This window comes from Ischnura elegans, chromosome 13 (genome assembly GCF_921293095.1).
Source record: "Ischnura elegans chromosome 13, ioIscEleg1.1, whole genome shotgun sequence".
NCBI lineage: Eukaryota > Metazoa > Arthropoda > Insecta > Odonata > Coenagrionidae > Ischnura > Ischnura elegans.
Window position 1 is genome coordinate 6,608,372 of NC_060258.1, and position 25,380 is coordinate 6,633,751.

The following is a 25,380-nucleotide window of genomic DNA, read 5'->3' on the forward strand; positions in this document are numbered from 1 at the left end:
CTCTGTGCTTTGAGTCTTAACTTGCGTGGTATTATGGGTATTTTGCCACGAGTGCAATAATAGCTCGTTTCCTGCTGGGAGAACGGTAACGAGAAAGTAAAAGTGGTCTGGTACGTTGTTTTTAGGATTCTCTGCATTCTACATCGCTTTTTAGTTTATTTATCGTCCCTTAATCCTATGTGTTTGTAATCTGGATCCCACATTCGTGAGTTTTAATTATCAATGCCATGTAACGAGGCGTAGTGACTTGTGTTGTCAGACTTGGTACTACTCATTTCTAACGTGTTTACTGTTACATAACCTACTTATTTGCTATTGTTTGCAGTTAGTGTTTCATTTATATGTGACTACGTTGTTAAAGCTTGCCTCACTACAGGTTATATTATGATTGCAATGCGGCCCTCGAATACATTCTGGATTTAGGTCACGTATACTACGTGTTGGCGAGTTGATATTCGTTGTCTCAATGTAACTTTGTTGTGTTCTACTAATTGGATTTTATACCACTCGGTTGATTGTCCTTTGTCCATCATTTATAACCTTATGATTTTTAGGATGTGCTTGAGAGTAAAACGGAGAAATTTGGGTTTATATTATTGGTAATAATATGGGTAGCAGTTTACTTTAAATTATGAGCCATTCCCACATGAAAATAAGTAGCGTGTATTGTGTTTATTCGATTGCAGTCACTGCGCTTTCTCCCGCCCGTAATATTGTTAAGAATGCGACATAAGTTTTGAATCCATATCATGGTGAAGATCTTTTAAAATTAGTATTCGATAAAAGTATACTGTGAACGCCTTAGGCATATTAAAACTTATGCCATTGCTGCTGTATTGTCGTGAAATCATTGTGTCTACGAATTTCTACCATTTCTATCGATATTTGCCGGTGTTGTGTCATCATTATTGTGTAAATTTAATATGTTAAATATTGATTTGGTACCGGGATAAATGTGTTGTCACCAATGAAATTCCAGGTAGAGTAGGTAGAATTCCAGGTAGATGGTAGGATGTGCTATGATTGGGCTATTTTTTTTCTTTTGGTCTTTTCATCTATTCTCTGATAATCGGGAAATATTTCTATTTTATTCATTGAGATAGGGCTGTAGACAGCAAGTTTCTGCATATATTATTTTTTTGCTATTTCATCTGGCCCTCGATATGAAAAGATGTCCATTAAAGACCATAGCTATGTCATTATTTCTATTTCGTTACTTGCTAGTTATATCTTTTAATGTATTGAATTAAAAAAATGTTTCGCCCTGGTTGTATTGAAGTTGTAAGGACCTTATTTCAACCCTTTCAATGGCTTTGTACGCCTTAAAATTACGTATCTGTAGCTGTAGCATTTGTTCATGGAATGACGAAAAAGTATTCAGATGCCAATTTGTTAATCTTCATCTGTCCAATTTCCTTTCCAGGATTCCGGTCGGAAAACTTTCATTCCAGAACCTCCTGAGTCTCAAAGTGAGTATTTTGATCAATTTCTTATAATTCTGTCTTCTGCAATAACAGTGTATGAAACTGCACAATTCCATTCGATGTTATGCCATTGTTTGTTTTTAAATAAGTCGTGTCACCCAATTGCTGTCTCAGTTGTGCTTGTCTTGAAAGTTTGTGTCGTCATTTTGATGGACAAGTTAACAAAAACGGTGATGATGAAATATTTTGCCTTGAAGCTTTTTTTCCGGTCGATCGTGCCAGCTATGCGTAGTATTTGTTTTGAAACTGGTTAAGGTGGTAGTATGTCGTGTATAGCATGTAGGTAATCATTATCAAGTTGTCTAAAGGGCAAGTCTCAATTGCTCAAGACTTTTATTGTTGTGAGTGAATTATTGTTTTGTATGTGTTTCCTCGGTTTAGGCATTTTTTATAGCCTTAAATAGCACGATTTGATCTTAAAGTTTTAAAGTAAAATTTATATACAGGGTTGTAACCGTGTGAATATAAAATGTGTTTCTAACGCTTGAGGTGAATCATACTATTGAAAAGTTCATATTCATTGACTAAATGGCTTAGAAAATCTAAAGATTAAGATAATTCCCATTTTAAGCACTAAATATTTTATTATTTTCATTACAAAATCACCATCTCGTGAGTGGTAATAAACTTGTGTAAGAGTTTAGTCCAGTACATGCTCCCGAGTGCTCCCGCTTCAGACGCTACAGATTCGTGGTCCACTTTTATTCCTGTCACTACCTACTGGATCACGGTTTGAGCGATTGTGGCATTTTATTAGTCATTCGTATTGCTAGTACAGTCTACATAAAGGAATGGTAAAGCCCCCTGTACTTTACTGGTCAGTAATATGTATGACAAAAAGAATATGGCCCAATATTTATCCATGGGGTACACCTCAAGAAACCTTAGTTATCCATGAATGCCCAGAAGATTTTTTTAAATATTTTACTTTCCTTGCTTAAATTATGATTCAACATCATATCTGATGAAGGAAAAAATGTTTTTTTTTTAATCTCTAACATTTGCATTGCTTAATCCTTTATGTATCTTAAGATACATATTGGCACTTGAGGGATCAACAATGTACAATATCATGTAATTTGATTCATGCACGTTTCCGCTAAATAATTCATTGCTTAAGCCCAGTGAGAAATGGATCATCGAATCTACGTCGATTCGACGTCGAAGTACTCATCGATAAAACGTCGATGGCAACACATCGATCGATGTCTATATGGTCCGAAAATCGACGTGTTTTCGACGTCGAAGCCATCGACGTGTTTTCGACGTCGACGCCATCGACGTGTTTTCGACGTCGACACCATCGACGAGTTTTCTATGTCGACGAGATATCGTCTTTTTACCTGCGATTCCTACTAATAATTGCGGAAATATACATCTTTTCGGCTAATAAAGAGCATCTATTGCTGCGCCAACGACGTATTTCAATCGAGCACGTAAAGTCTAAAGAAATGAAGGCTGAAATAAATTTATAATGGTGATTTGTAATCTTAAGTCCTTCGTATTCATCTTCAATAATAATCAGAAATCCTTGAGAAAAAATATGAGGTGTTGACATCTATGACGCGAGTATAAAGGTATCGAAATGAGGTAAACGTAGTCACAAAGCCAAGCTTGTGCATATCACATACCACGCAGGAAAGAAGTAAGAACTTGGACGCAAATAGAAGGTCCGGCGTAAGTGGCAAATGTGTGAAAATGGAAATCTTGAACACATTAAATAGGGAAAGCTAATCCTACCTGTCATACAGCGGTCCAAAAGCAGACCGATTCCGAAGTATGGAAGACGTAGTGAATCTTGTCTTTACTAAGCGACGGAATGGCATGCCTTTTTTGATGATTAATACGAATCCAAAAGCTCATTAAGTTTCAGAAGGATTTTAAATACCAATAACAGGATTTAGAGCTAGCAAAGTTTGTCGCGCAAAATAAATGCGACAATAAATTTTCTATACGGCGCCGAATGTCTCTGTTCCGAGTTTACTGCGAAGAACTAACAGCATGACGACTAACAGCTCAACTGATATACGCAATCGAACTTCAACGGTCAAGTTACAGAATTAAAAGGAATCAAAGATTGTTCTCGGAGATTAAAACTAATGTTTATGGATAAATAAAATAATTATTTAATTTTATATTTCTTATTTAAGACACATATGTTGTAATAACGTCTCACCGTTATTTTTAAGACATTAATAAGTCCTCCCCTCAGCCAATCAACACGCTGACCCCGCTGGCCAATGAGAATAACACGTCGAAAAAACGTCGATTGAACAAATAAAATCGACGTCGACCACATATCGATCTATAGTCGTCGAATCGACGAAGATTCGACGTAGATTCGATGATCCATTTCTCACTGGGTAAGTCTTCAAGTGGTTTTTTATACTTGAATTTTTATGTATGATATAATATAATTTTGAGCATTAGGTATTATAGTATTATGGTATAAAGTATTTTTACATAAACAATGGACATTAGGATTTTGAAATTTTACAGCAGTATGTATCTCAGTTTTGTATACCCAAGCCATCCCTGTACAATCGATACATTCAAATCCCATCTAAAATAGGTAAACTATCATTTTGTATTCCTCATCTTTGTCCGGTAATTTGCCAGTAATTGATGGCATAGGTCTACTCCACCATTGTGAGAATTCTGTGATCGCCACTGGCATTGCATCGTCATTTTTTTCTTTTCGGTGACAGAATAATGAGCATCATTTTTCATTTTATTATGCATGCAATTAGTAATCTTGGTAACTGCGTTATTACCATTCTACCTCATAATTTTTGAAAACTGTTTCACTTAACCTGAGCAGACCTCCGTTTTGATTTTTGAAATGCAGTTTTTTTCTGGAAGGTTATACTCTTGATTCTATTTTCACATAGGGTTCCATTTCCATGCAAGCTTCTTCCTGTCAACTCTTTTAGCAGCTTTTCTGATGTGAATAAGTTGTCAACTAATATTTTTGTGTTTGGTGGTAATTTAATCTCATCCGTTAGTCCTAAAACTACATCTCTTCCTTGACCTAGATCTGTTCTCTCAAGGTTGGTGTTAGCTCCAGCATACAGCTCCACATAATAAAAGTAGGCACTAGATTCGGCAAAAGGGTTGTGCAAAAAAACTCATGTTTCAAATTTCGTGTCGCTATAGTGCGGAAAAGTTGCGATATGTTATTACAAGAAAAACAAGAGAATTATTAAAATCGGACGTCATCTTCCGATCCCTCAATGCACCTGAAAAAATGGCAAAAATGTAGAAAAAGTTTTTTTTATCGTGGTAAAAAAATAAAATTTATTTAATATCTTTTAATACTATAGCAAAAAACGATTACAAATAATATAGGTTATATTAATATATACATATTTTTGGTTTTATACGGTCTTTTATGATCACACAAGATCATTAATAATGTATTAATCTTGCAATTTAGCCGTTTTTTCAGAGTTGTGTGATAAGTAATTACCTGAAAAGGTAATATTTCATGTTTGATTATGCAGCTCTTCCTTTGTTTATACATGATTTAATCATAATTAAGCAACCCAGAACTCACTGCGGAAAGGTGACTGCACTTTGAGTTCTACCCACACCCTCCATCCATCCAACCATTGAGGGTTACTGCTATTTACAATAATTGCAGTTTTTGTCCTCCTTTTAAATTTTAGCCTTTGAAAACTACTTTGTAGTGCGATTTAGTGGTGAAGTCTGACATAGTGGACCTTGATTTGAGTAGAGTCCAAACAAATCCATCTCTGGATCAATAGTCACAAAGCTTAAGGGATGCCTCCGTTACCAATTTCACACACGACCCCATTGGTTGCGTGCAATATGGGAAGTTGAAATATCCTGATCTTGTTTATCGCCTGGTTCAATAAGGGAAGCTATTTCTTCATTAGTAATTAATTTCCTAAGAAGAGGTGGAGTGGATAGTTTGACTACATTCCAGTCAATCAATCCTATGTAGTCAGTTACTTTGAAGTTCTTAGTAGGAGTGATGAAGTTTACGAAGTTTGCCTTTTATTTAAGTCTGTCATCCTTAAATAGGTACTCTTTTTAGCCCTAGCTCTCCAATGTGCCTTCTGTAATAAAAAACCGTCGCCATCAATACGTTCTCGGTGTGATCAAAGTTAGAATTCCGTTCAATAATAAATATAAGTACTTTCTTTTAATATTCAGGAATGTATCAAGAGGTTTCCATTGCTCTGTTCACACGAGTCATAGAGCATGTGAAATTGGGTCCGGATCACGGTTTGTTAAGTAATTTGGAAAGACAGCATTTGCGATTGCTTGACTAATGTCAATAAGGTATTTTTGGTCCTTGCTCAAAATTTATCTATCAACTTGTAGAATTTCATATTCAATTGTTTGGAAATGCAGTATTGGAAGCTTTCCATAACCGTTCAGATTAGTCTGATTGGCCCACTAAATGATTTTTGGGTACTTGTTTCACCATCTAAATACTGAAAAATATGACAGAAAAGTAATTAAATGAAATGAAGTAAACATCCCACTGCAGCAGGGGTCCAATGTTTTCTGCGAGCTTTCTAATAGTGCAACCTTTCCATCCAATGTTGATGTTTGTACCATCACAGCAAACTAACTCTAAGTACTCTAATGATGCTCCTTGATCAGAGAGATTAGATAATATGGAGACCACTGTATCTTTAGCAGACACGGAGCTTGGAGAAACATAACTCAAATACACAAAATCTGGTTCTTTTCTTAGAGAATGGTGTTCCGCTTTAACTGTCCGACAGTACTCCTTCAATTCAATCATTTCAAGTACACTTGACGTTATAGCAGCAGCTGTATGGTGAGATACTCCGTATTCATCGCAATGAAAATACCCTCATTTGCCATGGTGATTTAAAATTTTTTTTTAAATTACTAGGCATGTGATCTTTCTAGTCAACAAATTTCTCCTTGATTGTTGAACTTTGCGTTTTGTCATTTAAAACCTCAGCATCTTCACTTTCGGTTTCAATAGTGTTAACTTGCTGCCTTTTTAAAGTGCGATTTTGCCTTTCAATTCTAGTGGCCAGTTTTTTAGTCATTCTTGATCTAAATAGCTAATAAAAACTTCGCAAAAAATATATTAAGAAATTAATACAAAACTCTGAAAAATCGGCTAAATTGTAGAATTAATACTCATTAAATTTTATTTTTTTACAGCAGAAAAAAACATTTTTTTGTCATTTTTTCAGGTGCTTTGCGTGATCAAAAGATTACGTCCGATTTTAATAATTCTTTTTTTGTTTTTCTTATACTATTGTCTCACAAATTTTCTGCACTATAGCGACACTAAATTTGTAACTTGTGTTTTTTCGCACCACCCTATTCGTCAATGCTCCACAATTAAAACCCAAATGTTACTGGTTTCCTTCTAATACATTGCTTGCAGCTTGTAGCGTTGAGATACTATACTTTCCCGAATCCAGGCGATCGGTCAATTTGGGGAATAATATTACGCATTCTGATTGGCAATGCTCAAGATGCAACTCTCAGACTATATAATAATGTTTATTGATTCTGTATCTAATAGCATAAGAATATGGGGAAGAGTTCATGAATATCACAGTGAAATGCATGAAACTTAACCAAAAATTTAATGCAAATTTCTCCATCAAGAATTCACCGCACCAATTGAAATCTCTGATGCACTAACGCAAAATTTTCAACTTACGTAAATTTCGACTTATGCAGAGTCTGCTGGAATGCATCTCTTACGTAACTCGGGGATGCCTGTAGCTATGAGTTAAAAATTGAATTTTTAGTGCCACTTGTACCCAGAGGTATCTTTAGATTTGTCAAAACTTTTCTGATTAGTTTTGTCATGAGATTGAAAGAAAAATTAATATCTTTTAATAGATAATGCTCCTCATTATTTTAAAATGAAACAGAATAACTGGATTCAGAGAAATCTGATTAATAAGAAAGTTTAATTTTCACGTGATCATACGGTGGCAATTTCTATGTAGTTCGAGACCATACATCTGTAAGTGAAAATAACAATTGCAAATGTTGGTTGAAATTATCTCATTACCATATGAACCAGTTGAAGGCTTTCTTGTTTCATATGATGGAAAGAAATTGCATAAACAACAAACAAGAGAGTATTTAGGAATTTTTAAAGTATGACATAAATATAAATATAGATACGTCTTGGCTTTAATGGGTTAATATTATATCTCCGTTGGACACCATGATGGTATTCTACAAAAGACCGATGCTTGTCCTGAAGAATTTACCCACTGGTTGGCAAATGTTGTAGCACCGAATGGATAATCTTTAATTATCAGAGCGGATCATGATACATATAAAAGAAGATAATCCCAATCAATAACACTGCTCAAATATCTTATTAGAAAATTTTCATTGAAATGAAAAGTAAGCCTAATTCATGCCACTGGACTACTCTAAAGACCTGTTTGATTTATTAGGTGATATTATGTTTTTGGCAATAATAAATTGTTCATGGTATAATTCTCTGCCAGCCTCTCAAATGCCTCAATGAATAGCAACTTTTTGTAGGCTCAAATGTGATATTTAAAAAAAAGTGATTACGTATAGTGATGTACGATTTCAAACTAAAGAAATCAGTTTCTCTGGGTAGTAAAATTTAATGTTTGAAAACAACACCAGCAGGAAGTTTAAAAATTGTTCCATTAGTCAGTGGTGGCTGGTGGTAATTTATCGTGGGTGTGCATTATAGGAGATACAGGATGATTTATTTATATTATGCTAATTATTATCTATGAGCATCATATTTTGTCGTAATATAATACATAGCACATGTATGACAAACCACTGGTACATTCTACCCTTAAAACTGCATTAACAGAAGTAATATAAGCATGCAAATGAAAACAATTATTCTAACCACACCTTTACAAGTGACGGTAGGTGAAATACATTCTCCTTTCCTTCGTCTGAGCAAACTCCTTAATCACCTTGTCATTGAAACCTTCATTACCATCCTGGAATTTTTTTAAATTGACAACATCGCCAAAGCAGTGAGCCTGTCCTCATCTATCTGGCTAAATAACATGTTTAACATGTTTAGAGGATTTTTACAACCCTTAAACATGTTTAACATGTTTAAGGGTTGTAAAATCCTCTATGCTTCACTAGTAGTCATCGGAATTGTCGCAAGAATTTTCAGTGGTATAGTTGTTTCACTGAATGTGTTTTGAATGTTTTTGTCAACCAAGAATCCTAGTAGGCAACGACACCCGAGACCTTCCGGAAGTCCTCATGCATGTAAATTTTGAAGCTCAGTTTTCAAGCTTCATTTTCAATTGACTCATTGGTTTTGAAGTTATCAGAGTTTAAAACATCCGCCAATATTTGTCATATGAACAATTTGTTTTCTTAAAGGTGTTAATAATAGATCTGGCTTTCATATATCGTAATTTCAAGATATTGGAACGAAAACTATGAGAATACCAAGCACTCAAATTGGGGCAACTTGATTTTACAAGCAAAAATGGGAATTGTTTTAGAAAAAATGAAATACAAGAAATACCATGGCGCAAAAAATTTGTTGATGTAAATTAAGGAGAAAGTAGAAATAAATTCTCCCTCATTTGCTTTTTGTTGTATTGAAATTGATTGCCTCGTTTGGGCGATAGAACTCATCAAACTCGGGTGTGTGGCCTTTTTTTGTAGACAGTAGGATCCTGGGCACAGCTACACTACCTGTGAGTCACTCAATAAACATGTGCGTGCCCATTTGCGTTGTTTCATGAGTCTGCTCCCAGCGTCCATTTGGACAGCACATTCCCCCTGCTTACCTCGTCCCGACCGAGCCCCCTCAAGTGATTGCATCGACCGAATTTGCACCTGGCGCGATGCCAAGGGATAACATACTTGCGTAGTGGTGAATTTGCCAAGGAGTTAGCTGTAGCGTTCAGAGCTTCATATCACATCTATAAGTGGACTGGATTTTATCCTTCTCGTAGTAAAGGAAAAGTTACATTTCTTATTTCATTCATCTTTCGGTGTGCACTTGCTAGCATGTGTATATTCACATGCCACTACCGCCATTAGTTATCAACTTGAAATTCGCTAAAGAATATCAGGTGATTGATCGTGGAGATCATAACATGATGATTTTTTCCAGCGTAGCATTGTTCAGAAGAATTATTCACTTTTCTCAAACCAGCTACATTACTGTTTCCTCTCTCCATTTTCTGTTGTGCGTTCTATTACATCGTTCTTCTTACGTCTATTCATACTAAGGTTTGCTTATACTTTGGCATTTTGTGATCGAATGAGGTATGACGGTGAGACAAGTGTTAAAAATCTACTGTAGCATTGACGAAGGATACCTTTGATTGCCTATTGCTTCAATCATTGATTTTGTCTTGAAACAATTTTCCTAGTGAAATATTTTCAAACCGAGTCACACATACCTATACATGCTATTATTTCAATTGCGGAAGTTGCCTTGTATTTTTAAAAATCTTTTTGCACAACTTAATTAGTGTCTTCATTGGTTGCGGTGACTATTGAGGTATCATGTAGGTGAAGCCTGTCATGATTCATTCCAATCCACGTAATTTAAATTATAATTTTATCTTGGGGCCATTCGTCTAAAATTCATGGAGGCCCCTGTGAAAACCAGCATCAACACCTGGGATTTTGTTTAAGAAATTGTGTGTGCAGTATAACTTTTAATTTTTTTTCCTAAATTGGTTAATTTTAATATTCAAAGTTTTTTTTATCAAGTTATAGATGTCCAAGAAATATTTAAAATGGCCATTATGCAACCACTTTGACACTGAGTGTCATGATAGCTTCGCTTGGCAAAATTTTCAGATCGGAGCAAAGTTAAAATTTTTACCTTCGGGCTGAAAGTGTTTAGGGGAAACATCAATTTAACGATGTCTATAATGTGGTGATATTAAATATGAGACTGGATTGATAAAAATGTTTTTTTTTCTGCATTGGTTTCTATTTTTTTTCTCTAAATTGCATGTCATATATATATATATATATATATATATATATATATATATATATATATATATATACATATATATATATATACACAATGTTTTGGAAAATATGATATGCACGTGGCACGTAATATAAATAGTTCAAGTTAATAACGATAAACACAGAGACACAAAAAAGAAACACTCACATTGAAAAAATAAACTCGAAATATATATATAAAGTTGATAATGAAGCGTATTTTAAATTTTGTAATTGTTTGAAAATCCCTAAAATGTATCAATTTTTACAAGTCATTTCTTTTCAACCGTGATAAGTGCTGAAAGCACTATGGATGATAGTTGTTATTTACTCTATTTGTAAATTTACTTTAATTAACTTTCGTCTGAAGATTTTCACACCTTCTTTCACCTATGTTGGTGGTGGTTCTCGGGTATTGCTGCGTAGAAAACATTTTCACTCAACGTTTCACTCCTCCTACTGGGAGCGTTATCAAGAGAATCAAATTCCTCTTGATGACACTCCCAGTAGGAGGAGTGAAAATGTTTTTTACAAAGCAATACCCGAGAACCACCACCAACATACTTTAATTAACACCAATATTGTTGACTTTAATAAAAAAATTACTATTTAATGTGAAAATGTTGCACATTCGAGGGAGGAAGCATCTCAAGAAAGCCATTGTTTAACAAATCATAAATTGTCAACCATCTAAAGAATATTTTTCTATTTAATATTTTCTATGCATCAAATACTATCATTTTTAAAAAGAAACAAATTTACATAGAAAATGTAAACATTTATAAAAATTTACAATAATAGTTGGAATACAATGTAATTTGTTATCAAGGAGTCCTAAGTGCTGTTGGGTGATATTGTGGGTGCCAGTGTGGGTAAAATCTACGCTACTCTCGGAAGGGGAGGGGTGCTAGGTTGAGGGTAGGAATAAGTTAACTTAAGTTAATTGATCCTCCAGAGTAGGTGGCGACAGACAACTTACTACTCACTGGCTCGTAAACCTGTCTGAGTTTCGGAGGAGGATGGGCAAAAGGACAGGATGTGTGAATTACATAAAGAATTTGGAGGTAGAACTAACTTAGAATACTCAGGCTCTCGCCAACCTTGAAGATGGCAAACCCAAACAACGAAGTCTGGCTCCCAAAAATCCCGACACCAAGTGACCACCTGTTGTCTGCAGATGGTCTACCTACTGCAGGGGCTTTAGGGGCTGTCTTCCTCCCCTCCTGCAAAGGCCTCCACTGCAGTCTACTGAGGTAACTAAAAAAAACATTTGGGGCACTAACAAAAGTAATTTATTTTACGTTCCAGGATTGCCTCTTCTGTATTGGGAATTGGAAAGTCAAGGAAGGAGCGATTACCCATTCTAACCACATTGTGTAACCCATTTGGTAAGTAGGTAGTTGCCAATACATTTAATATATGCTTTTCCATGAATTATTCATTATTGTGTGACTTCCTTGCTTGAAAGATGCGTGCCTGCCAAGAACCAGACTGAGTTTGAACGTAATTTAGGGTAAGAATGGATAGCATATATTTCTTGTTTTATCCATAAAAATTTTTTGCCATGGTATAGTTCGTTCTTATTCCCAAGTGTACACACTTTCTGAAAGCTTTTCTGAAACTAATTAAAACGAAATCTCCATTTTTCTATTCATCAAGAAATAGGCATATCGCAACGTTTGTGTGTACGAAATAGCTTTTGGTCACTTGAGACTGTGTCAGAGGCCAACATTTGTCAGTTCTAATGAGCTGATTATTTTTTGCTTTTGTTGTGAATGGAGTTTTGAAACACACCATTTGCCATGCGGTCTGAGAGACCACTGCGTTTTTTTTAATTATGAATGCTTTCAAAATGACTATTGTTTATGCCAATAATTCCTGTTATCTTCATATTTTTTATGCTACAGATATCAAAGTCTCGAAAACTAATACTTTTATTTTTTATTTCCGTTAATATCCGACTAAATTCGATTAATGGTGTGAGAGACCATACGCCAATCCTGCGAAATGCATCAAGGAGAGGAATGATTGAAATAGGTTCAATTTTTTCCAATTAAGTACCCATTTCAATTTAATATTTATGTCTATATTTTTAAACATGGCAAAATGTTGAATATTATAGGGTGTTTTAGACATCAGTTTTGTATTCTGTTTCAAAGAACTGTTTTTGCTGTACAATTGACCCATATAGTTGATGCATAAAATCGAATATAAATGTATGAATACCTCAGCAGTTAAAAACATAAAACTAAGCAAGAAAAATGGCTTGAAATGAGTCATAGTTTATGTAAAAAAAACAATATATCATTATTTATGCTGTCATTTAAGAGTTCTCTCCGGTCTCAGAGCTCTCTTCGAGAGTACACAATCTATAGGCAATAACAAGGTTTTACTCGTACTATTACTGCTCCATTTAAGAACTGGTTTTGATTTCCACGTATTGGCGAGATCACATGTACAGAAAAGTGGTTTGCACGAATACTTTAAAACCACTGCGCGACATCAGAAATCAAAATTTTCAACTGCTGTGGGATGTGTATCTGTGAACACGTAGCGCGATTGCACACTGCGAGGATTCGAAAACAAGACCACTGAGCTCTTGTAAATGCAGCTAGCGCGTGATCATTTCCGTTTTACGAAGGGTAATCTTGTGGTGATAATAAGCCTGGTGTGTCCCACTATTGAAATGAAGTAATTCTGGTGGTTTTGCATCCGATTTAAATTTTCATAAAAATTGCCGCGAAAAATGAGCGAGAGTGAAATTCGTGCACGGATAATCCACAACACGGATATACCGCAGCCGGATAATCGGGAGTCTGCTGTAATTCCAATTTCTTAATTAAAGTGTTTATGGTAACATTCTATGAAAGCCTTCTGTTATTTTGACGAGAGAAAATATTGGAGAGGCAGTCTTACTTATATTGAAAGAAAATATTTTTACTAATTTTTCCTTATCAAAGTTAAGTTGGAGATTCATCCCCCAAAAAGGCTTTTTCTCCATCATGTGTGTCCATTTTTACCAAAAAATTACTTAACACATTCTGTGCTCACCAATTTTTAAAGAAAATGCTCAGTGGCTGACATTTTGGCAAAAAGTTGTATTTTTTATTATTAATGTAGCGACGTGATCTTATGAGTTGTGATTCTTGGTACATGTATTTACTATTTTTCCCAAAAGTAACCCACCATTTTTTATAATTTAAATTAAATTTTCCAAGTATCCTGTCAATCTTGTGATACCTTGTCGCTCTATATGTTTATGATTCTGATATTTCTTTGCTTTTTGTCAGTACTGCAGCAAAAACCCATTTACACCTAATCATTTTCTTGAAAACTTATGAAGATAGTAATCCAGCTAATGTTAATTTTTCAATCTGGAAATTTTACATATGAAAACAATTTTAAATTTTTAATTGCGCTGAACAAAATATAATAAATATTACCAATATTTCTGGCAAAAGTGGTGTTCCTAATCATGGATAATGCATGGATAATTAATAAAAAGGAAAATTTAAATGAAAGAAGAATTATATTGATGAAACATCGTCAAACAAATCAGAAATTGTCAACCATAGGAAGAAGGTTTTTCTATTTACTATTTGTATTGCATCAAATAATATCAATATAAAAAGAAACAAATTTACATATAAAATATAGATGATATAAATTTTATAAAACAATTTTGTCCAGCTGTGTAAATAATTTTCAGCATTACAAATTCTTGTGATACTCCAGAAAACACTCAAGACATAATCATGGCTCAGCCAGGCTGGTGGGGCAATAATGTGAAGTGTCCTAGCAGACATTCTTCTTGAAGTGCTACCTACACCTCTTTTGTTTTAGTCTTTTCTGTCTTTCGTCTTTGTCATTTAGTCGGGGAAATGTCTTGATAAGCCCTTGGTTTTTAATGAGGTGTGCTGGGAAGATGGTTGTCTCGTCAAGGGAGCTGGAGTTATTGATATTGTTAAAAGTGATTCTAAAATTAGAATTCAAAAGTCGATAGAAGGAATTTTCAAAAAATATTATGAGAAAAAAAAGTAACGGTTCAGTAACAGTAAGATTAGTAGGTGGATTCCCGAATTTTTGTGCCACTTGATGGTTTCTTTTTCATGGGATAGGAAGGCTTAATTTGATCCCAATGATGGATGCCACTCATATAATTGTTGTATTCAATCACTTCCTGTGGCTTTCTTGGTGTGCAACTTCGTCTTTTTGAGGCTTTAATCATTTTTTGCACTGATATCAGCGCTGATTGTCCGCACTTCCCTCTTATCCTCCCACCTTGGGATAAAGACTTCACCCTCAGATAAGGCCTCCACCACCTCACCTTTCTTTAATTCCTGGGAGAGCACAACAGGAGGAATACCTTTCTTGGTTCGCAGCATTTTCCCCATATCGTAAGTTTTCCCATTTAGATGGGATCTAGAAGTGACAATACTTTTGTTAAAGTCGTCCATACAAAAGGATTGGCTGCAACCAAAATGATTCTCTGTCAATTTTTTCTACCATCTTCTCTGAATGCCCTTTTCCAGACAATTGGTATTTGAAGACCTGCAGTGCCAAACCCTTTGCTTACGTCAACATATACAACTTTGTTGCGTACCTTTGATGCTTTCTCATATATTCACTAAATTCCAGTGTAGCTCTCTATGGAACCATAGACTCTTCCAAAAAATCGAGTCACATGAAGGTGTCACTACTTTGTCCATTTCTTCATTGAATGCATTAATAAGGGGCCTAGTTTTGAGTAATCAGCCCATCCGAAGGGTGTTTGTCCATCAGTAAGGTACTCCCTGACTCAGGGTTCTCGCTGATATAAACGGCTTGGAGAAATAACATGAATCGACCATGCGAATTTTGTCTCCTGAAGCAAGACAATTCATATAGAAAATGCATTTTCGAACAATCTTGAATACGGTCTATTTTTACAATTCCTGTATGAAAAATAATCCCAAAAAGTGGTGAAATTCTTCTATAGTTAAATATTTCCATCTGATAATTGCTGCTTCAGGAAGCGCAATGATCTGCATGTATCCTCCATTGTATATATATCCTTTGGCCCGGTCAGTTTCTCTGAGCTCAATGGCATGCGACTAGGTGAGGGGAGGGTTCTCTCTGAGGCATTTTTTCACTACGGTGAATGCCAAATAAAATACTTGAAAGGGTTTCGAACATTTTGGAAAAAATCTAGTAATGAGTCTCCAATACAAATGCAAGTGACCGTAATGATGGGGAAATCTATTTATTGTGCATAAAATTTAAATAGGAAAAAATAAATTGTAACGTGGAACAAAGACTTCACTAAAGTTATTGTCAAATTTATGCAAATGTGGTTATTATCTCGAGTTTAGCAGATAATGTACATAGTGATGAATGCTAAATAAATTTTGCCATGATGAAATCATAGCGAATGAAATTCACTCGGAACTTATTATTTATCATAAAAATTGAATCACACATACCTGGAGTATGTCCAAGATTAGACAACCAGCCAAGCAATTAACCACATGAGAGCCACAGCAAGGAAAAATTTCTCTTTCTTCAGGTAAAACCAATTGAATAAATAGAAGTTTATAATTGTGTGAAAAATAAAATAAATAAAGGTAAAATATTTTGCATTCACTTCTCGTCAATTGCAAAAGTCTTTTTTTTTATTTTAGTTTGAATATTTGTAAAAGTTTTTTTTGCAAAAAACGGATGAGGATAATTGAGTGAAGATATTATTGCTTTAGGCATCTTAAAATAAAATTAATTATGAAATAATAAGTTACTTCCCTCCACCCATAAATGTCTCCCTTATCTCTATACATAGTAAACATTGCATTAAATATATAATTTCTGCAATCCGAGAAAGGAAACATATGACATGGATAATGATCCACCATTTTGGAATCCACTCACTGCAAAATCAGCCATCTGGGGAATTTTTTGTAAATTAATTACTTTTCAGTATTTCATTTTCTTTGTGAGGCGAGTAATTGTGTTCTCATTTTTGGGGAGGGGGGTCCGGACCTCCCCTCTTCTCCCCTCTCGCCAGGCCACTGCCTTGGAGACCCACTTTCAAAGGATTCAATCCCTCAGGAATGTGTCGCTGCTCTGCTGATATCCATCATGTTTATCTCTCATCTTATTTGTATTCTCCTCCTGTCCACCTCTTATATCCCACTCCAACCTCTTTCGATCTTCCTTGGAAATTCGCGATCGCCTTCTCTAGACAGAATTCTGTGTGCGTGCCCACTTACCTCTGCATCCCAAAGCACATGAAAAGAAATTGAAATGGATTGGAGAGATGACATTGATGCCAAATTGAGTCATTTGGTGAAAACGACAGAAAACGATATTTTATTTCTTTGAGATCTTGTCTCTAGCCACGTACACATTCAAGAAATATTGAGTTTTGAATTATTCAGATAAAGTAGTTTTTCTTGGAACAAGAGTTATTCTCTCTTAAGTTATTTTCACCTATCACAGATTGTGTGGCAATATTATTTTTAGAATGAATTTTAAGTATTTACTGTTCGACTTATCTGATTATACAGTTTCGATATAATATTTTGCTTTAAAAGAAACAATTCTAGCTGTAACTGGCAATGAATTTTGAAGAAAAAATATTCTCTAAAACGAAAAAAAAGTTGCATTTAGTAAGGAAAGAGAAAAAATATTGCTCAATAATAAATGTAAAAAATGTTTGAATATTGAACAAGGTAACAATTTAAAAATTCACTTAAGTTTTTGCTCACACTTACAATAAAAGGCAAAACTGTTTGCTTTACATTAGCTTACATCACTTGTCCCCATTTTGCTGCTCTCTGTTGTGCAATCACTTCGGCTGTAGTGATGGAATAGTTTCATTTTGTACTCCGTCCAGTATATAACAGGGGCGAATTTTAAAGATCGTCATCAATATTTCTTGATTTTGTTAACTATATACACGATGGCTATAGTATGAGGATGTCACAGCACATCAAATGCATTGAAAACACAAATCAAAGGGCCACAAAAGACGAGAGAAGGCAACGGTTGTAGGGAAAGAGCGATCGACTCGCACGGCTTCCCGAAAACAATGGAGGGCTGAGAGGCGAGCGAACGGTCACAGGAGACACCGAGTGTTTATGAAAACCACAGAAGAGCGGAGAAGGCATCTATGAATGGCATTCGGTTCTTCTTCGACACTTGCCTGTTACGGCAAAAATTTTACTGTATATATTCCTGGTATCAAATATCATTTCCCATTTTCAGAAATAAATATTTAAGCTAAGTTATTTGGATACAGCCTTGAGTTATTCAATTTTTTGAATCGAGTGCATATGGATATTCGTCGGAATTTAGTCATTTTCGCAGTTAAAACTTCAGATGTTAAGGCCAAATTATATACTATCATAAAATTCCTAGGTGGTGCCAGTAGCAAGATGGACTCCGCATGCTCATATAATTCATGGAAATCATTCAAGCAAATTTGAACATGCTCTAAATTTCATTCAAATAATCATTTGAATGCAGAAAATTTCAGTTTTAGACGGTGAATTACGGTCATTCGCAAGATCATTCGCTAAATCATTCACATGGTCATTCGATTTAATACCCACCGAGTAAAACAGCTATAACACTTTCCTGTCGGCGCCTACGAAAATTTTTTCTGTCTTACGAGTAGGATAGAATTTGAGAAAAAACTCAACATGTGCCCGGCCCTGGTCATTGGGCTATGCATTGTGTTTTAATTTTGTTATGCCTTATTTGAGGTCACTAAAATATACAGTAGAACCTCGCTTATGAAACTTTCAGCGGAAAACCAAAAAAAGTTACATAAGTGAGGAAGTTTCATATGTGAGGTTTTTCGGCATTTCGCATGAAATCCTTTCCTATAGGGGCCGGTTAATTTCCAGGATGCAATTACTCATTTGGAGGCAAGAAATTGAAGCTTAATGATCTTATTTTCTCAAAAGTAACACCCCAGATGATGTGTTACTTTAAGAGAAACATAATTTTACATTCCTGAAAAACATTACCCACGGTTGAACGTCTAGCATTTCTTGTACTAAGCTGCAAGGCTATCATACTGGAGAGATTTCGGAATGATGTCGCTAAAGGTTCACAGAGAAGCCATTTTTTTTTTTAAAGTTGACTTATTAAAAGCAGTTTTCAGGAAATTCATTTTACCACCTATAGGCAAACCCCAGATTGGAGATTAAAGAAATGAAATACCTGAGGAAAGTCATCCAAATTAACTCCGTAATTAGGGAGCAAAATTTCACTAATGCATCACGAAGGCTTCACACCCTATGGACCCAGGTTAATGGCAGAGGCAGAAAGTTTTCAGAGATGGCTCTATCCCTGCTTGAGAGTAGTGTGGACGGAACTTCCAGTGCAACACACTGTCCGGCAGATTGGACATTAAGCCCTGGTTAAGCCTATTGTTACAACCTGGCTAATTCCAACACAGGGTTTCCATACTCCCTCTCTTACCTCATGGCGCAAATGACCTCGGCTGTTGGTTTTCTCCCTCTAAATATCATGCCATAGATAATATGAAGCACCTGGCAGTGGCGTAATTATGGTTGGGGGATGAGGGGATAGATCCCTTCCAAAGCCTCAGAGAAATTTTAAAAAATTTAAAACACAAGTGTAGCTTTGATAAACAGCAACTGCATCTACTTAAAGTGAAATTTTATGTGCCAAAATGATGTAGAACATATTTACAGGCATGCCATTTTTTTAAATTTTACGGGAATCCCCATTGCCTCGGAGGGGGGTGGGGGGATGAAGCCGCCCCCCAGGTACTACCTTCACCCCCAAAGCATATTCCTAGTTATGCCACTGGTACCCGGGATATTCCGTGACTAAGTTCACTTTTCCGGTGCTTAGAAAACTTTTAAGTGAGCATTTGAAATAACCGCGCAACTGCTGTCAGTGATGAATGGACAAAAATAGATTAAGAGCCCGGAAAAATCTCCCCTCTCAATAATGTTTACGCACTAAAAAAGAATTTTCCCATGACATTTTAGCAATAATAGATTGAATCTACCGGGTATACCTTCTCTACCGGCATTCTTCCGCGAATTCAGCGCCGGGAACTTCGATTCACAAGCCGTGTGACTCATCTTCACGTAATATATTGCTTCCCCATATCTGGAAACAACACCAAGACTGTTTTTGTACTTCGATATAATGGTTATAAGTCATTCCTGAGTCGAAAGGAACTGCCGTATCTCTCGCGTTTTGAATTTGACTTTAATGATTACGTTACTACTAACGACGTGAGTTATTCTCCGAGGGCATTCGTACTAACTCTCGTTCAGTTAAAAAATAAACACTTGCCACCAGGCAGTCGAGGTCAAACTATATTTCATTTACACCCACAGGTACAAGTTGGGTCAGTTTTGATCTGCGCGCCGCGTAAGCAACTTTCTCCAGGCTCAATTCGTCCCGCGGATGAGGGATTAGCACGCGGAATGAGACCACGCATGCTGTTTTTACCATCGTGTTGAATCACCATCGACTTACGTCCATACTGCAAATACGATAACCTTTTTTCGATGACCTTGGAAGCAAAAATTTTGGTACGGGAGGATTTTGAACGGCTCATTTAGGTGTTATTTCGCTGGATCGACGGGAAGTATAACCTTGGAAAATACTAGACAATCTTCCGTTAGAGATAGATATTCCGGATTAACGATCATCTACTGCAGTTAAAATTAATGTCTAATAAACAGCATCGCTCATTATTAAAACTTATTATTCTTCATTGACATGTCTACGTAGTAAGCGCATACTACCCCCGCTCCTGTGACTAAAATCGGGGTGCGTACCGCAATCTTCTTGTAGAGCAGTTCTCTGACAAGTTGTTTAGGTGAGGTATTTTATCTCATTGGACTGGAAAAATACGTTTCGTAACCGAGGTCGTCGTATAAGTGAAGAGTTTCATAACTGAGGTTGGAAATACATGAGTTCATATGGGGTTATTCACCGGACCAAAAAAAATCGGCGTGTGAGGTCATCGTATAACTTTGGGTCGTATAACCGAGGTTCTACTGTATTTCGAACTTACACCATTTAGCAGCTGCATGTGTTGAATTTATTCTAATGTTCTAAATTCTTTTTTTCTGATATACTCTATTTCAGCAGCCTATTTTCCAATTTTATCATGTCAGATCATACGTTTTCGTATATATGCTCTCGATTTTCATTCTAACCTCACTTCCCTCCCTCCTAGGTTCTCTAATAAATGTTTATACTCCTGCTTGGTTGCATGTTGAAGACAGTCCCCAGCATCTTGTAGCGTAGCTATCTATTTTTGACAACATCGGAATTGATATTTCCTCATAAAAACGATGGTTGTGAGTGATTGAATTTCAGAAATGCCATTCCAGAGCATATTCCTTTTTATTCTGGGTTGCATAGTGAGCGACATATTTTTTTCTCGAGTCACTCATATGCTAGTTATTATGTTCCTACTCTGCTATTGACAAATTTTAAGATAGTAATTTGATGTTTCTTCTTTTATATTGCAGCCAATATTTAATCTTTTCAAACTAACGCTGAGATAGTGCATTACTCCTTGGTGACCATTGTCAACACGTCTGGTTCCCACTGCCAACTTATGCTGAATCCAACACCCGCTGAAATACATTATTTTTTTCCCAAAAATGGCAAGCAACATTTCTGCTAGCAATGCAGAGCAATTTGTTGAGGAGAGGCTCATTGCTGGATTGCTGACTGGCTCATTGCGCCAGCATAAAGAGCTCCTAGACATGTTGGAAGATGTAGATGTTCGTTATCCACGGCAAAGAACACTCTTGCATGTTGGTGTGGGACTTGGAAAAACTGACTGGGTGGAGGAGTTACTGGCAAGAGGGGCCAACACAGACATTACAGATGACAGTCAACAGAATGCATTGTCTTCGGCTGAGGAGATGGTGTGCCAGTTCCCTGATGATGTGGAACGCTCAAAAGTGCTGCAGTTGGTGACGTTGGTTCACAGGAGAGACCAAATTATTTTGCGTCGTCTGGAAGCATCTTTGAGTAGGAGCACTGATCATGTGACACCTGTGGCTAGCCCAGAATGTGATATTGCATCTCTCAAATCCTCCGTGGACTCATTGAGGCGAGAGATGAAATCTATTGTGCGACAGCTGAGCTCATCGTTGGAGGAACTGAAAGCGCAAGTGTGTGGACGCGATGCACTGTTGCGTTGTCTGGAAGAATCCGTGACGTCAACAGCGGAGGATGTGACGTGTATCAAGTGTGGTCTTATTGGGGAGGCATCTTTAAGTCAACCTACATCCGATCCGGCCAGATCAAGGCAGGAGTGCGTGGACGCCATGGTGCGAAAGACGCGGATAGTGAATGGAAGTGGAGTCGATGGAATGCGTAAGATATATGAGAGACTGTATGATGGAGATGATATCACTGCATGTATTATTAAGTTTTTAAGTGGGGATGATCGGGTGAAGGTGATGGTGGACAGTAATTCTGATTACATTGGAAGGATGAAGGAGAAGGTTGTGCGATTGGATGGGACTCAGGAGAATGGGAGTGAATGGTATTCATTTTGTGATTTTGAGAGTGAGATTGTATATTTGGGTGGATATTATTATCCTGGTGATGAGGAGGAATTAGTATGTTCTTATTTAGCTTGGGCCCTCTCACAATTATCCCTGAAATTAGTTTTTGATAATGAGTGGAGGCCTTATAGCAGGGGAGATGTGGAACGAGAGCGAGAGTGGATGAAGGCTATAGAGGAGTTGGAGGAGAGGAGGAGGAGGGGAGAGGATATAGAATGGTTCATCAATTATGCATTGGATGGGAAGACACTGAAGGCAAAGGCATGTTGGCTTGCGGCAGCTGTCCCTGGTATTATCGCTTATCATAGATCCACAGAAGGAAGAGCTTTTCTGCAGAAGAATTACCCTCTCCCCCTTTCTCTCTATTCTAAAAATGTGATGGGAACACTTCTAGCCAGTGCAAAGGTGGGTCTTATGTCTATTTATTACGATTTTTCTTTACATTATTGTCTTCATAAAAACATTGAAATCATTAATTGAAGCTGTTTTAGCCAATTAATCGGTAATTAATAAATGTAAATGTAAACAAACTTTTGAATAATTGAAAGATTTGTTCGTAATTTAATTTTCCATGATTTCCCAAAAGTGGGCCACTCATAGGTTTGGCATATAGAGGTGAAATGAAACATCTGGTACATTGGATTCTCAATCCATAGATGTTCCTCCTAGGTGTTCTATGAGTAGTTTGATTTAATGGGAGTGGGGTTTTGTAATTTTAACATATTTAAATGCGATTTATTTTAGTCAAACATATTATTTCTCAATATTCAGAGATGCAGATTTCTTTTCAAAAGATAATGTGTTATAGCTTTAATATGTTCTTATACGTCTTAAGTTTAAAAAGGTGACTATTCAAAACTATCAATCTATGACCTAATGCATAAATATCAAAGTTAAAAATAAAATGGTGTAAGGAAATTGAAGAGTGGCTATATTCAAATCCATGATATAACAAACTGGTGATTCATGTGTAAATTCCAAACAATAAAGAAAGTCTTCCAATATTTTTCCTTATACAATAAATGATTCTTGTAGAACATGGGTTTGTCCGAAGATATTTAATAATTGTTGCTTATAATTACTGCCATTACAATTTTGTAAATGGAGGTAATATTTTATCTCACCATAAGTATTGACCTAATGTAGACATTGATTTTTGTTAGTGATTGCATTATTTTCCATTCCATTAATTTATATTTTTTGTTTCAGAGATGAATTTGGCCTGATACACTTTGGAGATTGTGATGGAGCCAGTCCTGAAGAGGAAAATTCTGTTAACATTATTATTTTTTTATATAACCTCTCAGTTTTTGTTGGTTTTACTCAATCACTCTTGTATTTTGTGCCATCATTACACATATCTTATGATTGCACTCGGTCACTTTTATTGATTTCATGTTTCCTACATGGCACTTTTTTCATTGGATTGGTAATCACATTTTTAGATTCATGTTGTTATAATTTTGTGGACAAATAATTTAATCAGTCTTTTCGTAGTTATTCTGCTGGGATGTTTGTGTTTTTGGTAAAAATTTAATTTACATCCCATGTATGCTATAAGTATATGGATGGAATGTACTATTTTGGCTTAGAAATGCAATCCCACATTTTATTTAGCTGAGAGCCATCGTGCCCAGAAATCTATTTGTAACATATGCGGCTCCTTCCCATTTGTTAGAAATATATTTTGCCGGATGTGCTCATGTTTCTATAGTCCTTTGGTGAACAGTTTTGTTCATTGCTTTGGCCTTGTTTTACCCATGCCTTTGAGAGAAATTTCCCTGTAGTTTGCAACTGTGATGATGTAGGCATAATATTATGTAGTGCAGTATATTTGTGTAAGATTATTAATGTCAAAGATAAGGTGGATAATTTGAATGCAATGTAGAATTTAATTTAGCATTTTTCAGTCATGCTTTAAAAAAAGGTTTAGATGAGATTTCTTTTTTTACATATTAGAAGAAATTTGAGAAATTTTGTGCGTAGGTAATTTAATAAAGTTCTTAAATTCATTTTCTTATATATTTGTGACCTTATTCGATTTTTATTATATTGGGTCATTGTCACATTTTCAATGGTGTTAGAGAAGATCATTGCCTTCATTCATGCACGTTTTCAACATTCACATATCCTTTGTATAATATTCAGTTGACTCGAAATAGTGGGCATTTGCTTATTTAGTAGCAACAGTAAATGTCTCTTTATTCTCACGATTGCAGACTTGGTTTTCAAGGATTAAAGCGAATATAATAGATAAGCATTTTACCTGTTCACATCATATGAAATATAGCTATTTTTGTTTCATGCCTTTGTTTGACCATCTTTCTTTGGGATTCCTTGTAATTGTAGGGCCTATTGTTTATGATGGCTTTTTATTAATAAAGTCTTTCATTGGACTGAACCTTAATCAAAGGAGGATTTGGGATTTTTGTATTATTTTTTGTTTCACAATTTTACAGCTTTTTTTAATTTTCGGCATTATTAATTGTTAGTAATTCATATCTGTAATTTTATTGTAAGATGAACAATATCTATTGTATTTCTGCTACCTAGGGGTAACAGACATTTGGTTCTACTGACATACATTTTTTTCCAAAGGAATATATTTTTATGTTGGTAATATCGTACAAAGAAATATTTCCTTGGTGCTCTTAGTAATGGATTTTTTAGCGTATTTCTTAAGGGATAATAATTATACCTTTGCTACACCATGTCAGTTGGTACAGCCAGATTAGCCATCCAGATGTTGTAACTTTGTTCCTATATGAATGAATCGAGTATAATTATTTCATTAACTTATCTGAAATAGTCGTATTATATCTGGATAAAAAAAGATTTTATAATCATGTCTGGAGGTACAAATATATGCAATTAAATCTGATATGGGTAGACGACTGGCCTTGTGCATTATTTTTAAATGTTGTAACATACTATGGTGAAATATGAACCATAAGTAAAGGACCATCATATTACCAATTTTTCCAACATTCGGCAGATGGGGGAGAGTCGTATTTTTCCCATTTATGGTGGCATTGATCTTCAAAATGGAATTAAAGGTCAGAAACTGAAGATGAATGAAGAACCCACTATGTTCCATTGATGTCTGAATTGAACGGAATGCAAAGTATGGAAACTAGAGCATTGAACGAGTACCAACAATAAAATGGTGGGATCTCCTCCTTATTAACATAGTGTCAGTCTATGATAATGGCACATAACAGCCAAATCTTAATGATTTTTTCCTTAAAAATGCAGAGAACGAAATGAAATATGGAAAAGGCTAGATACCTAAGAACATTTATTATCACTTATTGACTGTAGCTGAGACTTGATGAAGTAATGAATGCATATTC

At 35.6% G+C, this 25,380-nt stretch overlaps 1 protein-coding gene across 2 annotated transcripts; it reads left to right on the top strand.

Annotated features, from left to right (window-relative positions):
* The first annotated feature begins 58 nt into the window (after positions 1-58).
* LOC124170456 lies at positions 59-24,029 on the top strand. 2 transcript variants are annotated; one of them, XM_046549180.1, is made up of 5 exons: positions 59-110; positions 1,424-1,469; positions 11,775-11,854; positions 20,975-22,432; positions 23,237-24,029. In XM_046549180.1, the coding sequence occupies exons 4-5, from the start codon at positions 21,110-21,112 to the stop codon at positions 23,240-23,242; spliced, it is 1,329 nt and encodes a 442-aa protein (XP_046405136.1). In that variant the 5' UTR covers positions 59-110; positions 1,424-1,469; positions 11,775-11,854; positions 20,975-21,109; the 3' UTR covers positions 23,243-24,029. The 2 variants fall into 2 exon arrangements, with proteins under 2 accessions (XP_046405136.1, XP_046405137.1); XM_046549181.1 differs by lacking the exon at positions 59-110 and adding an exon at positions 165-205.
* Positions 24,030-25,380: the final 1,351 nt, after the last annotated feature.